General features: G+C 47.5%; 1 protein-coding gene and 9 non-coding genes across 10 annotated transcripts; all 10 read left to right on the forward strand.

The window, feature by feature from the left end:
- The first annotated feature begins 3,727 nt into the window (after positions 1–3,727).
- LOC111946826 (uncharacterized) lies at positions 3,728–10,004 on the forward strand. The gene is made up of 2 exons (XM_078933407.1): positions 3,728–5,693; positions 5,787–10,004. Exon 1 carries the CDS (start codon positions 5,038–5,040, stop codon positions 5,665–5,667), a length of 630 nt encoding a protein of 209 aa, XP_078789533.1. The 5' UTR covers positions 3,728–5,037; the 3' UTR covers positions 5,668–5,693; positions 5,787–10,004.
- A 276-nt stretch (positions 10,005–10,280) lies between these two features.
- LOC144985768 (5S ribosomal RNA) lies at positions 10,281–10,399 on the forward strand. The gene has a single exon (XR_013649598.1). It is a non-coding gene; the product is annotated as a 5S ribosomal RNA (ribosomal RNA).
- Positions 10,400–10,996: 597 nt separating this feature from the next.
- Positions 10,997–11,115, forward strand: LOC144986315 (5S ribosomal RNA). The gene has a single exon (XR_013650128.1). It is a non-coding gene; the product is annotated as a 5S ribosomal RNA (ribosomal RNA).
- Positions 11,116–11,712: 597 nt separating this feature from the next.
- On the forward strand, positions 11,713–11,831 carry LOC144986427 (5S ribosomal RNA). The gene has a single exon (XR_013650239.1). It is a non-coding gene; the product is annotated as a 5S ribosomal RNA (ribosomal RNA).
- Positions 11,832–12,422: 591 nt separating this feature from the next.
- LOC144985796 (5S ribosomal RNA) lies at positions 12,423–12,541 on the forward strand. The gene has a single exon (XR_013649626.1). It is a non-coding gene; the product is annotated as a 5S ribosomal RNA (ribosomal RNA).
- A 600-nt stretch (positions 12,542–13,141) lies between these two features.
- Positions 13,142–13,260, forward strand: LOC144986540 (5S ribosomal RNA). Its single transcript, XR_013650350.1, has one exon. It is a non-coding gene; the product is annotated as a 5S ribosomal RNA (ribosomal RNA).
- A 600-nt stretch (positions 13,261–13,860) lies between these two features.
- LOC144985807 (5S ribosomal RNA) lies at positions 13,861–13,979 on the forward strand. The gene has a single exon (XR_013649637.1). It is a non-coding gene; the product is annotated as a 5S ribosomal RNA (ribosomal RNA).
- Positions 13,980–14,570: 591 nt separating this feature from the next.
- Positions 14,571–14,689, forward strand: LOC144984705 (5S ribosomal RNA). The gene has a single exon (XR_013648528.1). It is a non-coding gene; the product is annotated as a 5S ribosomal RNA (ribosomal RNA).
- A 605-nt stretch (positions 14,690–15,294) lies between these two features.
- Positions 15,295–15,413, forward strand: LOC144984820 (5S ribosomal RNA). The gene has a single exon (XR_013648645.1). It is a non-coding gene; the product is annotated as a 5S ribosomal RNA (ribosomal RNA).
- A 596-nt stretch (positions 15,414–16,009) lies between these two features.
- LOC144985818 (5S ribosomal RNA) lies at positions 16,010–16,128 on the forward strand. The gene has a single exon (XR_013649648.1). It is a non-coding gene; the product is annotated as a 5S ribosomal RNA (ribosomal RNA).
- Positions 16,129–16,206: the final 78 nt, after the last annotated feature.

Here is a 16,206-nt window from a genome sequence, read left to right on the forward strand (position 1 = left end):
TAAAAGTCAATACCAGAAATGCTTTTTTAATTTTCCAAATGAAGCTGCATTTGTTGACTCAAAATTAGAAAGAAAAAGCAATCCGCCAAACTGCTTTTTCTTTTTCTTCTTCAACACTGCTTATTCTGTCACTTACTTAAAATGACAATGAAAATGGTATTTGACATTTCATTTTTAAAAAGTTCTCTGGTAAATGTGTAGCAAAATTCATTAAGAAACGTCTAATTTGACCATTAAAATGGATTAACAAAAGTGCTTTTTCAGTTTCACAATTTAACTGCATCAAATGACTCAAAAATAAAATAAATTTTCAGTCCTTTAAAATGCTTTTTCCTTTTCTTCTTTAACATCGCTCATTCTCTGACATCATTAAAGCAAAAATGCAAAGAGGGGATTGCATTTTCGTTTTCACATTCACCCCGCAAAAAGTGTAGCAAAACTCAATACCAGTCAGCATTTCCAGGGGGGAGGCGGGGTGGGAGAATCGAGTCCCTGAGAATAGGAGTAGGTTTGAGGTGGAAGTGGCCAACAGACACAATGAAACTAAATTGAAACAATTTAATCATCTAAAAAGAAATAAAACGTATTTGTTAAAGTTTTCAAAGACTTCATTTTTGATTAAACAAAAGAAAACTAATAAAACTTGAACATGTTCACTTTTTGTGTAGCAACAGAAAACATAAATACAATTTTAGGTTTTTTTGGGTGTAAAATTTATCAAACATATTGTGATCATATTGTTCAAAAATCACAGTTGCCTTTGTACCAACATTTAAAAAATATTAATATTAGTATTGTATTGCTATGGTGTATTTATAAGTTATATTCTTATTTTCAGTAATTGATGGAGATGTGGCATTGCAAACTCTGCTCAACTATCCTTTCAAATCGGTCCAAGATATTGCCATCTTTGCACCATAAAATGTTGATTTCTGAAAAAGGTTTCCTCCTCTTTTATTCTATTTATTTTTTCATTTTTTTAGGTGTTTTAGGTTCACTCACAAATTTGCCCATGGTTTAGGGCTGGTCTTTTGGTGCAGAAGTAGGGGTGGGATTAGATAAGCTTGCTTCTTCCCACTCCTTTTCAAGCAATAAATCAAACTCTACTTATACCTCAGTTAATGATCACTGTATTTATCACTGTATTTAATTAAGCTGTAATGAGTTTTATAAATATGTGTAAATTCTTTATTGCTTTGACTACAATGCTTGAAATAAATCAATAAAATCAAAATCAAATCAAATCAGAAGTAAGCTTTCACTTATTTCCCATAATCTCTTTGTTTACACTCTTATGTTAGTTTACTAAAATTACTAAAATTCTACTAAAAACAAAGTCAGTCTAGCAGAAATGATTTGTGTTGGGACAACACAAAGAAAAAATGCAAATTCAACCTAAAAATATTGGGTGCAACGTGTTTCCACTATTTAATTGTGTAGGTCTAACTGAAATAATTTGTTAGGACAACAGAACAAAGATATGCAAATTTTACTTAAAAGAATTGTGTAAATGCCCTGAGACCAATAAAAAAGAGGAATTAGCAGAATGTTTCAGAGCGGTTGGAGGTTGTAACTGAGCATATTTCTGTCATCCTTGAATGTAAGGTACCTTGAAAATCCTCTAGTCTTTATTTCCTTATGTTGTTTTCTAATGTTGCTTGTTTGAATCAGTAGGATTGCAGTTCTCTTGAGCAACAGTTTCTGGTAATACTCTCTGAAGGCGCCGTTGATATCTTTTGAAATGTAGTGTTTTGGGATGTCTGTGTGTGTGCGTGTCCGAGCGCCCGTGTGTGTGTGATGAAACCGGGGTTCTCACGATGCAGGAAGGGAGGGGGGGAGCGCGTGTGAGGGTGTGGGAAGCCTACACGCGCGGTCAGTTGCTATTTTGGAGTTTAGGGAAAAACATAATAAAGAAAGTTCCTCTTAAAGAACTGAGACTGGTTCTTTGGAAGCTCTGAGGTTTCGAACGTGGATGTGAACCTGTACGTATAGATGTCTGCGCATGCAAAGGCAGCAGGGAGGGGAGGGGGCGTGAGCCCGTTTAGGTAATCAGAGCAACTTGCCGCCTGCTGGCTGTACATTTGGGATGAAATGCATTACTGATGCTACCACAGTTTATAGTGGCTAGTGGGGTGGACGTGTGGTGGCCACTGGGGTGGCCATGTGTCAGTGGCCATGTGTCGGCCAGGGGTGGCTGTGGGGCCAGGGGGTGGCCGTCATCTATTTGTTTTCTTATGTATTTAAGAAACTAGAATCGTCAGAATTAGGACCGCAAATATTGACCAAATTTAGTTTTCCCAAACTTTGTTTGTCAGCTTTATCGTCCACAATATCCTGTTACATTATTGTTGGACTCATATTTATAGATATGGCCCAGAAAAAACGTAATTATACATAAACAGATACTAATAAACAAATAACAGGTTAAAAGTGGAATATAACTACAGAAAAAGCTGGAAAAGGCAAAAAGAAAAATGAAAAACAAATATACAGTCCGACCCAACCCACCCTAGGCTCTTAAAACAGATTAATAAACACTTAAAAAAATAAAACAGACAGGAATGATTGACAGCAGTCTCCATTTCTCACATCCAAGTCTTCAAACCTCAAAGGTAAATGTTTTCACATATTCCACAAGGGGGTGCCACGTCACCAAAAATTTTTGTTGTGTTGATTTTACCCTGTCTCTGAGCTTTTCCAAAGGTAGGAAGGAAAGTAACTTTTTTAGCCATTGGGAGACCGACAGAGCTCTGTCAAATTTCCAGTGGAATAAAATCAGTCTATGTGCGAGTAGTGTGGCAAATGCAATTTTCCTGGGATTTGTTTGCTTTATGTTGATCTTTCATAACTCCTAAAATACCAATCAGAAAGTCAGGTGTCAATTCTTTTCCATATATACGGGATAGGACCTAAAATATATAACCCCAGTAATTGTGAAGATTGGGGCAGGACCAAATCATGTGGCCCTCAGTAGCTGGTACATGTCTGCATCTTGGGCAGGCAGGATCGGTCGGCACATGGAAAAAATCTTTGCTAGCCTTTCTCTTAGATAATGGAGACAGTGCAGTATTTTGAATTGAATTAGACCATGACGAATGCAGAGAGATGAACTGTGTATAAGATTCAGACAAGATTCCGACTCCTCTTCCGACAAGTTGACTCCAATATCTTTTTCCTATCTGGTTTTAGTTTTTACCCATTTAATAGGTTTCATATCCAGCAGTAATTTGAAAATATTAGAAATTCTTTTCTTGCTAAAAGGATCTAATTCTAAAAGGGTGTCCACTTCATTTTTAGGCGGTAAATAGGGGAATGAAGATTACAGGGTTTTGCAAAACTGCGCGTTTGTAAATATCTTAACATGTGTGTGACAGATATGTTGTCATGCCTGATTAGACTATCAAATGTGCAGAAACCATTGCCCGAAAAAAGTTGGTAGAAGAACTTTAGAATTTTGATATGCCAGCTTTTAAAGGCATTATGTTTGACACAGGGCAAGAAGAATGGGTTAGAGGAGATGGGGAAAAATCTGCTGGCTTGTGGAAGTGCAAAATATTTCCTGTCATATCTGGATGTAAGCTCTAACAATTGGATGCAATTGGATCACGTCCGATCTCAGAAGCCAATCAGGGTTGGGCCTGGTTAGTACCTGGATGGGAATACCAGGTGCTGTAAGTTTTCTATCTTTTCCTCCCAACCAGTAAAGGGTGTTCTTCCAAAATCTGCGTGAAATGTCACCTAGGGTTTTTTTCTATTTTTTTTTTTAATAAACAACTTTTGCCTCATGTAAAGTAATCAGGTAGCTTCAGAGCATTCAGTGCCAAGGTGTCAATGCATAACGTTTAGCCTAATTACTCCACCTGTTATAATGAGCAGATGTTAGCAGTGTTTCTGTTCAGACTTTGTGAGTGTAACCAAGGCTGTTTTTGCAGAGGTGAGGTGAAATGGCATGGTTTTTGCAGCAGGTGGGTGTGTCTAATCAGCAGGTGTGTTAATCAGAAGGACACAATGGCATGCCTGGAGCTTTAAGCAGGAAAACTTTGAGATTCATTGGCCAAGAGGCTTTGCTGGACACTGGCAAGTGCTTACGGCCATACCACCCTGAACACGCATGAGCGAGTGCAGGAGGGCGTGGTGTTGGCGATTTTGAATTTGGTGACGGTTGAGTGAGTTTTTCGGCGTCTGTTTGGTCTTTCTTTTTTTCCTCTTTTCTCTTTATTTTTTCTTTTCTTTCCTTGACTGTCTACGTCTATTCTTATTGCTTTGTGTGTGTGTGTGTGTGTGTGTGTGTGTGTGTGTGTGTGTGTGTGTGTGTGTGTGCGTGTGTGTGTGTGTGTGTGTGTGTGTGTGTGTGTGTGTGTGTGTGTGTGTGTGTGTGTGTGTGTGTGTGTGTGTGTGTGTGTGTGTGTGTGTGTGTGTGTGTGTGTGTGTGTGTGCTCTGTGGGGGCGTGGTAGCGTGTCGGTCTGTGGGAAGTAAGCGTTATGAGTTAACAATGTCCAACGCTGTTGGAAGGGATAAATTGTTAGATGGTTTTAAAATTGGGAACACAACAGTACAAGGGAAAAGTATTTCGAATGATGAGCTGGTGGTCTCTTTTCTGGGGCTGCCGGCATACATTACGGATGAGGAGATTCTAGAGAAACTGGAGGGGTGGAAGGTGTCGGCTGTGTCGCCGATGAAGCGGAGAATGTGGCCGGGCACTAGTGTAGCGGATGGGACTAGATTCGTAAAGATTAAATTTAACGAGACTGTACAATTTTTGCCAAACTCAGCGAAGTTTAATACCGCGACGGGACCAGAATTCTTCAGGGTGATACACGATAAGCAGGTGAAAGTCTGCAGGATCTGCATCAGACCGGGGCACATTGTTAGAGACTGTCCGGAATTTTTATGCAATAAATGTGGAGTTCAGGGACATTACGCCAGAGAGTGCAAGGTCGCTCTCTCCAAGTGTTCTGTGTGTTTGAACAAAACAGAAAATTGTATTTGTTTGAGTGACAGTGGCCTCCGCTGCGGGTGAGGAGGCGCTGGACAGCATGTCGGAGGAGGAGGAGGACCTGTCTGACTCCGTGCCTGACGCGCGGGTACCTGCGGCGCAGGTGCCTGCTGCGCTCCACGGCGACAGAAGACCGGACGACACGTCAGCTGAGGGGGGAGGCGTCCTCGGTCAACAGGCGGCTCGCAGCGGCTCAGACCTGTTCCGAGCGGCGGGGGATCCAGGTGAGATCCTGCTGTCGACAGCCGATGTTCCCGTGAGGGAGGGTGAGCAGCACCTGACCAATGCCGCTACTCCCATCCGGGCGGGGGGGGCCCACGGAGTTGGCCCTGCCTCGTTGAAATCTGTTCCCGTGAAGGGGGGAGCTCAGCCCCAGAACGCTGGCTCTGCCCCTGGCCGGGCGGGAGAGGCTGCGGACCTCGTCCCGAAAGGAATGTCTGGAATGTGCGACGCTGCTGCCTCAGCTCCGCTGGAGGGAGAAATCCGACGGAGAGAGGAGAGCTGCGATGAAATGATCAAGACATCCTTTTCTTTACCCCCTCTGGAAACGGTGGACATGACTGACGATGTGGACGATTCAGACATGGAAGTTGACAGGCTGACGCTCCAGCAGCGGAGGACACTCTCTATGAAGCAGACTGGGAAGGCGAAGAAGAAGAAATCGGCGTAATGTCTCTGTGCTTCTGTTTACTTATGGTCAGGCTCCTCAGTTTAAACATTAGAGGAGTGTGTACGATGGAAAGAATTAAGGGAGTTTTGGGCGAGAGGTGTGACATTCTCTGTTTGCAGGAGGTGCATTGGGAGAATGAAACTCGCGTGCAGGCTGAGAAGCTGTGGGGGGGATCTGCTTTTTATGCGGCGGGCCCGAGGCGCACAGCAGGAGTTGCTGTATTTGTGAGAGATGGAGTTTTTGACAATGTGACCCTCAGGGGGGTGGATCCTGCAGGACGGTTTTTGATTGTAGATCTAGAATGGGCTGGGAAGCAGTTGAGGTTGATCAGCATTTATGCTTCAAATGATCAAGTGGAAAGACAGAGTTTCTTTCACTCCCTCAGGCCATTCCTAAATGATTTTTCCCTGCTGGTGGGAGATTTTAATACAGGTTTATCACCTGCAGACTTGTCGGTGAGGAACGTCTTTAGGAATTATGTTGGACGGAAGGAACTATTTTCAATTATGTCAGACTATGACATTATTGATGTCTGGAGGGTGTTAAATCATGGAAAGCGGGACTTTTCGAGGCGACAGTTGGTGAAGGGGGTGCTGAAGCAGTCCAGGATTGATCACGTTCTATCTACATGTTCAGTCACGCGGCTGATAAATGGAGTTTCTTATATACCACATGCGTGGAGCGATCACGCGTGGGTGGAGGGGGTTTTTGACGGGGTCAAAGTTCGGAATGGTGGAGGGATGTGGATTTTGAACAACAGTGTTCTGGGGGAGATAGGTTATCAAAAGAGGATTAAGTCTCTATTGTCTTATCATAGGGAGCAAATGGATGACGCAGTGGATATTTTTGTTTGGTGGGAGGATTTAAAGACAAAGATTAAGAGTTCAACTATTACATATTGTAAAAAGAGAGCGTGGGATGCCAGGAAGGATGAAAAGGATGTTAGAGCGGTGCTGAAGAGGGAGGCATCTCTGTTGGCAGAGGACCCCAACAGAGATGCAATGATCTATTCGGCTGCCCTAGATCGTTTGAGGCAGTTTGAGGTGGAGAGGTGTAGGGCAGCAGCTATAAGGGCCAGGGTGAGGAATTTTGTGGAGGGGGAGAGATCTTCTGTGTTTTTTCTGGGGCTAGAAAAAAAGAGGAAGGAGAAAACAATGTTGAAGACACTGTATGGTATGGATGGGAGGGTTTGCGATAGTCTAGATGACATTCTAGATACGGTGGAAGCTTTCTACAAAACTTTGTTTGAGGAGGGTGTGTGTGATTTAGATGCTGTTGAGGAATGTGTTGCGGCCATACCTGCTAGGGTGTGTGAGGAGGACAGGTGTGCATGTGATGCAGACATTGAACTTGAGGAAATAAAGATGGCCATTAGGGGACAAAACACAAATAAGTCTCCGGGGGTGGATGGTCTGACGGCTGAGTTTTATAAGTGTTTTCAAGAGGAACTTCTCCCTATTCTTTTTCAGATGTTTAGGGCTTTTTTCTCTGGTCATTTGCCATCACCCTCCTTCTGTCTGGGCACTGTTAAATTGTTTTTTAAAAATAAAGGAGATAGGGCTGACCTGGAGAACTATAGACCAATTACACTCCTGAATATGGACTATAAGATCTTAACGAGGGTTTTAGCTAACAGACTGAAGGAGGTGCTCCCCTCCATCCTGGTGTCAACTCAAACTTATGGGGTGCAGGGCAGGAAAATTTCAGACACAATCTTGTCACTTATGTGCACGGTGGAGCAAATGGAAAAGCTGGGTGGTTTATTCTTAAATTTGGATTTTAATAAGGCGTTTGATAGGGTTGAGCACGGGTTTTTGTGGAGGGTCTTAGAGGGCTTTGGTTTTGGGGCACCTTTTGTCTCAAGAATAAAAACATTGTATGCAACGGCTGGAAGCAGTGTGCAATGTAATGGGCTTTTGACAGGTGTTGTGAATATCGGAAGATCAATCAGACAGGGTTGCCCGTTGTCTGCTATGCTGTTTAGTATTGCGGTGGAACCCTTGGCGGGCATGATAAATGCGGATGGCAATATTCGGGGTGTGGTCACGCCTGCTGGGAGGGAAACCAAAATCTTTTCATATGCAGACGACACTAGCCTGGTGCTGAATGATGTGGCTAGTGTCGATGGGGCCCTGTGACATATTAAGACGTTCTGTGAGGCATCAGGAGCCAAGCTCAACGTTACCAAGTCTGAGATTTTGTTTTTAGGCAGCAAGGTCGGGACGACAAACAGGTGGGGGTTCAAGGAGGCTGTGGAGGAAGTTAGAATACTGGGAATCTGGTTGGCCCGATCACGTGGTGCAGCTGTTTGTAAAAACTGGACAGAGGTGGTGAGTAAACTTGCACAAATTTTGGGTCTTTGGAAGATGCGCAGGTTGACTTTACGAGGTAAGGTGATGGTACTAAACACACTGGTTTTTTCAAGGGTGAATTATGTCCTATCGATTCTACCATTTCCGAGGATTTTTCAACTCAGGATTAATGATCTGATTTCAAATTTTCTTTGGGGCTCCAAGGCCAATCAGATTTCCAGGTACACTTTATCGAGAGCCATCCAGAATGGTGGTCTGAATCTGGTGGAGTTGGGCGCCAGGAAGGCGGCTTTACGCCTGAAACTGGTGGCTCGGCTCCTGGACAGGGATCGGACCCCACTCTGGAAGGATTATTTTGTGGAAGGTTTTCTCCAGGTTTCTCGTCTCGGCCTTGCTGTTTTCTGTCAAAGAAGGCCACTGACGGCTCTTCGGGACTTGGATCCTTTCTCGATGGAGATGCTGTCAGCATGGTATAAAGTTGGGGGATGCATCACCCAGTCTGTATCCACCCCCTACCAGGTTTTGTGTCAACCGATTTTCAATAATCCTGTGCTCATGTGTGATGGTCTTCCCCTACAATGCAGGCTACTGGAGGAGCGTGATTGTCTCCTTGTAGGGGACGTCGTGGCTGGAGGGAGGCTGCGTGGCATCTCAGACTTTTTGGTCAGGTTCTGTAATAACCTGAACCAGGGAGAGAGGGGGAGAGTGAAGCAGTTTTTTGCAAAGCTCTCCTCCTCGATACCGCTGCGGTGGTTGATCGCTGTGAGGAGGGGTGGTCCTACGCTGCAGGATACCGGGTTCTCATTTCAGATCCATCAGAGTGGTGCATCAGTGGCTGTGCAGTCGCTTCCAACAAAGGCTTGGTACGCCCTGCTGATTGCCCTGGAGTCAAAGGTTCCTGCAGCGGAGGCTGCCTGGGCAGTGGTCTTCCCTGGTAAGGATCCAGCAGAGATCTGGTGGAGTCTGAAAGGTAGTATTTTTCCTCATATGGTATGGAATACGGATTTCAGACTGCGCCATAGAAAAATGTATTCCAGTGTGGTCCTTCATCAGATCAATAAGGACTTATATGAAAGGATGTGTCCTGTTTGTGGCACAGTCCCTGAGACACTGGAACACATGTTTTTGGACTGTCCGATGGTGAAACCTTTTCTACAGGGGCTCAGAGACATGCTGAGGAACCGGTGCTCTTTCGAGTGGGCAGTGGAGGTCGATTGGAGGTGGGCAACCCTTTTCGGGGTGCACAGGGACCGAAGGCAGCCGGGGTGGAAGTTGGCGGACCTGGTCCTAGCTCTTGGACGTTATGCCATCTACCAGGCTAGGAACTTGGCGCTTAAAGAGAGGAGAACCATGGACAGATGGAGCTGTCTTATGAGACTATTAACGGGGCATCTGGAGACTTTGCGACGGATGGAACCGGATGGACGGCTGAAAAATGTTTCTACGGAACAATTTTTTGTGTAAACATGAATAATAGAGTTTGGATGGATTTATCTATGCTTGTTTCTTTTTGCAGGACGGTTACAGTTTTGTGAGTTCTGTATGTTGTGATGATATAACTTTGTAAATATTTTTAATCTCCTTTATTAAAAAATATAAAAAAAAAAAAAAACACGCCCGATCTCGGAAGCTAAGCAGGGTCGGGCCTGGTTAGTACTTGGATGGGAGACCGCCTGGGAATACCAGGTGCTGTAAGTTTTCCGGCTTTTGCTGGCATCCACCAAAGAGAAGGAAAATCACTCACACACCCCCACAAACAGCTTTGGGTACTTTGGTTTCCTTGTCATGCATTTGTGTCTTTGGTTTTTATTTTTCTGACACCACCGTTCTGTGACACATACAGCCACCAGAGAGCGCACCGGCCAGGAAATCAAACACACAGCTTTGGGTTTCTTGCTTTTTCATGTCCTTCTGTGTCTTTCTTTTCTTTTCTTTTCTTTTCTTTTCTTTCTTTTTTTTTTTTTTTTTTTTTTTTTTTTTCTCTCTGACATGACCGTCCGGGCTTCATCCAAACTCTTCAGCGAGCTGCAGGGCAGTCAGCGCCGAGGTGCAAATGCACAAGCCTGCACCCTCTAGAAACGCTGCCGTCTCGGTGACGAGCCCACGCAGGTGTGTGTGTGTGGAAGGCCGCTGTGGCGCACCTGCTGGGGTGAAAGGTCACCGTTTTGGCTGCAGGTGGGTGTGTCCGCTCAGCAGGTGCACCAATCAGTGGCACAGAGTGAGTGGGTGAAGGGGCCGCTGGGAGCAGGCAGGAGTCTGGCGCAGGCAGCGCTTAAAGGGCTCTGCTCCACACAACCCTTCGCTTACGGCCATACCACCCTGAACACGCCCGATCTCGTCCGATCTCGGAAGCTAAGCAGGGTCGGGCCTGGTTAGTACTTGGATGGGAGACCGCCTGGGAATACCAGGTGCTGTAAGTTTTCCGGCTTTTGCTGGCATCCACCAAAGAGAAGGAAAATCACTCACACACCCCCACAAACAGCTTTGGGTACTTTGGTTTCCTTGTCATGCATTTGTGTCTTTGGTTTTTATTTTTCTGACACCACCGTTCTGTGACACATACAGCCACCAGAGAGCGCACCGGCCAGGAAATCAAACACACAGCTTTGGGTTTCTTGCTTTTTCATGTCCTTCTGTGTCTTTCTTTTCTTTTCTTTTCTTTTTTTTTCTCCTTTTTTTTTTTTTTTTTTTTTTTTGTCTCTGACATGACCGTCCGGGCTTCATCCAAACTCTTCAGCGAGCTGCAGGGCAGTCAGCGCCGAGGTGCAAATGCACAAGCCTGCACCCTCTAGAAACGCTGCCGTCTCGGTGACGAGCCCACGCAGGTGTGTGTGTGTGGAAGGCCGCTGTGGCGCACCTGCTGGGGTGAAAGGTCACCGTTTTGGCTGCAGGTGGGTGTGTCCGCTCAGCAGGTGCACCAATCAGTGGCACAGAGTGAGTGGGTGAAGGGGCCGCTGGGAGCAGGCAGGAGTCTGGTGCAGGCAGCGCTTAAAGGGCTCTGCTCCACACAACCCTTCGCTTACGGCCATACCACCCTGAACACGCCCGATCTCGTCCGATCTCGGAAGCTAAGCAGGGTCGGGCCTGGTTAGTACTTGGATGGGAGACCGCCTGGGAATACCAGGTGCTGTAAGTTTTCCGGCTTTTGCTGGCATCCACCAAAGAGAAGGAAAATCACTCACACACCCCCACAAACAGCTTTGGGTATTTTGGTTTCCTTGTCATGCATTTGTGTCTTTGGTTTTTATTTTTCTGACACCACCGTTCTGTGACACATACAGCCACCAGAGAGCGCACCGGCCAGGAAATCAAACACACAGCTTTGGGTTTCTTGCTTTTTCATGTCCTTCTGTGTCTTTCTTTTCTTTTCTTTTCTTTTTTTTTCTCCTTTTTTTTTTTTTTTTTTTTTTTTGTCTCTGACATGACCGTCCGGGCTTCATCCAAACTCTTCAGCGAGCTGCAGGGCAGTCAGCGCCGAGGTGCAAATGCACAAGCCTGCACCCTCTAGAAACGCTGCCGTCTCGGTGACGAGCCCACGCAGGTGTGTGTGTGTGGAAGGCCGCTGTGGCGCACCTGCTGGGGTGAAAGGTCACCGTTTTGGCTGCAGGTGGGTGTGTCCGCTCAGCAGGTGCACCAATCAGTGGCACAGAGTGAGTGGGTGAAGGGGCCGCTGGGAGCAGGCAGGAGTCTGGTGCAGGCAGCGCTTAAAGGGCTCTGCTCCACACAACCCTTCGCTTACGGCCATACCACCCTGAACACGCCCGATCTCGTCCGATCTCGGAAGCTAAGCAGGGTCGGGCCTGGTTAGTACTTGGATGGGAGACCGCCTGGGAATACCAGGTGCTGTAAGTTTTCCGGCTTTTGCTGGCATCCACCAAAGAGAAGGAAAATCACTCACACACCCCCACAAACAGCTTTGGGTATTTTGGTTTCCTTGTCATGCATTTGTGTCTTTGGTTTTTATTTTTCTGACACCACCGTTCTGTGACACATACAGCCACCAGAGAGCGCACCGGCCAGGAAATCAAACACACAGCTTTGGGTTTCTTGCTTTTTCATGTCCTTCTGTGTCTTTCTTTTCTTTTCTTTTCTTTTCTTTTTCTTTTTTTTTTTTTTTTTTTTTTCTCTGACATGACCGTCCGGGCTTCATCCAAACTCTTCAGCGAGCTGCAGGGCAGTCAGCGCCGAGGTGCAAATGCACAAGCCTGCACCCTCTAGAAACGCTGCCGTCTCGGTGACGAGCCCACGCAGGTGTGTGTGTGTGGAAGGCCGCTGTGGCGCACCTGCTGGGGTGAAAGGTCACCGTTTTGGCTGCAGGTGGGTGTGTCCGCTCAGCAGGTGCACCAATCAGTGGCACAGAGTGAGTGGGTGAAGGGGCCGCTGGGAGCAGGCAGGAGTCTGGTGCAGGCAGCGCTTAAAGGGCTCTGCTCCACACAACCCTTCGCTTACGGCCACACCACCCTGAACACGCCCGATCTCGTCCGATCTCGGAAGCTAAGCAGGGTCGGGCCTGGTTAGTACTTGGATGGGAGACCGCCTGGGAATACCAGGTGCTGTAAGTTTTCCGGCTTTTGCTGGCATCCACCAAAGAGAAGGAAAATCACTCACACACCCCCACAAACAGCTTTGGGTACTTTGGTTTCCTTGTCATGCATTTGTGTCTTTGGTTTTTATTTTTCTGACACCACCGTTCTGTGACACATACAGCCACCAGAGAGCGCACCGGCCAGGAAATCAAACACACAGCTTTGGGTTTCTTGCTTTTTCATGTCCTTCTGTGTCTTTCTTTTCTTTTCTTTTCTTTTCTTTTCTTTCTTTTTCTTTTTTTTTTTTTTTTTTTTTTCTCTGACATGACCGTCCGGGCTTCATCCAAACTCTTCAGCGAGCTGCAGGGCAGTCAGCGCCGAGGTGCAAATGCACAAGCCTGCACCCTCTAGAAACGCTGCCGTCTCGGTGACGAGCCCACGCAGGTGTGTGTGTGTGGAAGGCCGCTGTGGCGCACCTGCTGGGGTGAAAGGTCACCGTTTTGGCTGCAGGTGGGTGTGTCCGCTCAGCAGGTGCACCAATCAGTGGCACAGAGTGAGTGGGTGAAGGGGCCGCTGGGAGCAGGCAGGAGTCTGGTGCAGGCAGCGCTTAAAGGGCTCTGCTCCACACAACCCTTCGCTTACGGCCATACCACCCTGAACACGCCCGATCTCGTCCGATCTCGGAAGCTAAGCAGGGTCGGGCCTGGTTAGTACTTGGATGGGAGACCGCCTGGGAATACCAGGTGCTGTAAGTTTTCCGGCTTTTGCTGGCATCCACCAAAGAGAAGGAAAATCACTCACACACCCCCACAAACAGCTTTGGGTACTTTGGTTTCCTTGTCATGCATTTGTGTCTTTGGTTTTTATTTTTCTGACACCACCGTTCTGTGACACATACAGCCACCAGAGAGCGCACCGGCCAGGAAATCAAACACACAGCTTTGGGTTTCTTGCTTTTTCATGTCCTTCTGTGTCTTTCTTTTCTTTTCTTTTCTTTTCTTTTCTTTCTTTTTCTTTTTTTTTTTTTTTTTTTTTTCTCTGACATGACCGTCCGGGCTTCATCCAAACTCTTCAGCGAGCTGCAGGGCAGTCAGCGCCGAGGTGCAAATGCACAAGCCTGCACCCTCTAGAAACGCTGCCGTCTCGGTGACGCGCCCACGCAGGTGTGTGTGTGTGGAAGGCCGCTGTGGCGCACCTGCTGGGGTGAAAGGTCACCGTTTTGGCTGCAGGTGGGTGTGTCCGCTCAGCAGGTGCACCAATCAGTGGCACAGAGTGAGTGGGTGAAGGGGCCGCTGGGAGCAGGCAGGAGTCTGGTGCAGGCAGCGCTTAAAGGGCTCTGCTCCACACAACCCTTCGCTTACGGCCACACCACCCTGAACACGCCCGATCTCGTCCGATCTCGGAAGCTAAGCAGGGTCGGGCCTGGTTAGTACTTGGATGGGAGACCGCCTGGGAATACCAGGTGCTGTAAGTTTTCCGGCTTTTGCTGGCATCCACCAAAGAGAAGGAAAATCACTCACACACCCCCACAAACAGCTTTGGGTACTTTGGTTTCCTTGTCATGCATTTGTGTCTTTGGTTTTTATTTTTCTGACACCACCGTTCTGTGACACATACAGCCACCAGAGAGCGCACCGGCCAGGAAATCAAACACACAGCTTTGGGTTTCTTGCTTTTTCATGTCCTTCTGTGTCTTTCTTTTCTTTTCTTTTCTTTTCTTTTTCTTTTTTTTTTTTTTTTTTTTTTCTCTGACATGACCGTCCGGGCTTCATCCAAACTCTTCAGCGAGCTGCAGGGCAGTCAGCGCCGAGGTGCAAATGCACAAGCCTGCACCCTCTAGAAACGCTGCCGTCTCGGTGACGAGCCCACGCAGGTGTGTGTGTGTGGAAGGCCGCTGTGGCGCACCTGCTGGGGTGAAAGGTCACCGTTTTGGCTGCAGGTGGGTGTGTCCGCTCAGCAGGTGCACCAATCAGTGGCACAGAGTGAGTGGGTGAAGGGGCCGCTGGGAGCAGGCAGGAGTCTGGTGCAGGCAGCGCTTAAAGGGCTCTGCTCCACACAACCCTTCGCTTACGGCCATACCACCCTGAACACGCCCGATCTCGTCCGATCTCGGAAGCTAAGCAGGGTCGGGCCTGGTTAGTACTTGGATGGGAGACCGCCTGGGAATACCAGGTGCTGTAAGTTTTCCGGCTTTTGCTGGCATCCACCAAAGAGAAGGAAAATCACTCACACACCCCCACAAACAGCTTTGGGTACTTTGGTTTCCTTGTCATGCATTTGTGTCTTTGGTTTTTATTTTTCTGACACCACCGTTCTGTGACACATACAGCCACCAGAGAGCGCACCGGCCAGGAAATCAAACACACAGCTTTGGGTTTCTTGCTTTTTCATGTCCTTCTGTGTCTTTCTTTTCTTTTCTTTTCTTTTCTTTTCTTTTCTTTCTTTTTCTTTTTTTTTTTTTTTTTTTTTTCTCTGACATGACCGTCCGGGCTTCATCCAAACTCTTCAGCGAGCTGCAGGGCAGTCAGCGCCGAGGTGCAAATGCACAAGCCTGCACCCTCTAGAAACGCTGCCGTCTCGGTGACGAGCCCACGCAGGTGTGTGTGTGTGGAAGGCCGCTGTGGCGCACCTGCTGGGGTGAAAGGTCACCGTTTTGGCTGCAGGTGGGTGTGTCCGCTCAGCAGGTGCACCAATCAGTGGCACAGAGTGAGTGGGTGAAGGGGCCGCTGGGAGCAGGCAGGAGTCTGGTGCAGGCAGCGCTTAAAGGGCTCTGCTCCACACAACCCTTCGCTTACGGCCATACCACCCTGAACACGCCCGATCTCGTCCGATCTCGGAAGCTAAGCAGGGTCGGGCCTGGTTAGTACTTGGATGGGAGACCGCCTGGGAATACCAGGTGCTGTAAGTTTTCCGGCTTTTGCTGGCATCCACCAAAGAGAAGGAAAATCACTCACACACCCCCACAAACAGCTTTGGGTATTTTGGTTTCCTTGTCATGCATTTGTGTCTTTGGTTTTTATTTTTCTGACACCACCGTTCTGTGACACATACAGCCACCAGAGAGCGCACCGGCCAGGAAATCAAACACACAGCTTTGGGTTTCTTGCTTTTTCATGTCCTTCTGTGTCTTTCTTTTCTTTTCTTTTCTTTTCTTTTCTTTTTCTTTTTTTTTTTTTTTTTTTTTTCTCTGACATGACCGTCCGGGCTTCATCCAAACTCTTCAGCGAGCTGCAGGGCAGTCAGCGCCGAGGTGCAAATGCACAAGCCTGCACCCTCTAGAAACGCTGCCGTCTCGGTGACGCGCCCACGCAGGTGTGTGTGTGTGGAAGGCCGCTGTGGCGCACCTGCTGGGGTGAAAGGTCACCGTTTTGGCTGCAGGTGGGTGTGTCCGCTCAGCAGGTGCACCAATCAGTGGCACAGAGTGAGTGGGTGAAGGGGCCGCTGGGAGCAGGCAGGAGTCTGGTGCAGGCAGCGCTTAAAGGGCTCTGCTCCACACAACCCTTCGCTTACGGCCACACCACCCTGAACACGCCCGATCTCGTCCGATCTCGGAAGCTAAGCAGGGTCGGGCCTGGTTAGTACTTGGATGGGAGACCGCCTGGGAATACCAGGTGCTGTAAGTTTTCCGGCTTTTGCTGGCATCCACCAAAGAGAAGGAAAATCACTCACACACCCCCACAAACAGCTTTGGGTACTTTGGT

The sequence above is a fragment of the Oryzias latipes genome, chromosome 16 (assembly GCF_053564925.1).
Source record: "Oryzias latipes strain Hd-rR chromosome 16, Olatipes_Hd-rR_3.1".
NCBI classification, from domain to species: Eukaryota; Metazoa; Chordata; class Actinopteri; order Beloniformes; family Adrianichthyidae; genus Oryzias; species Oryzias latipes.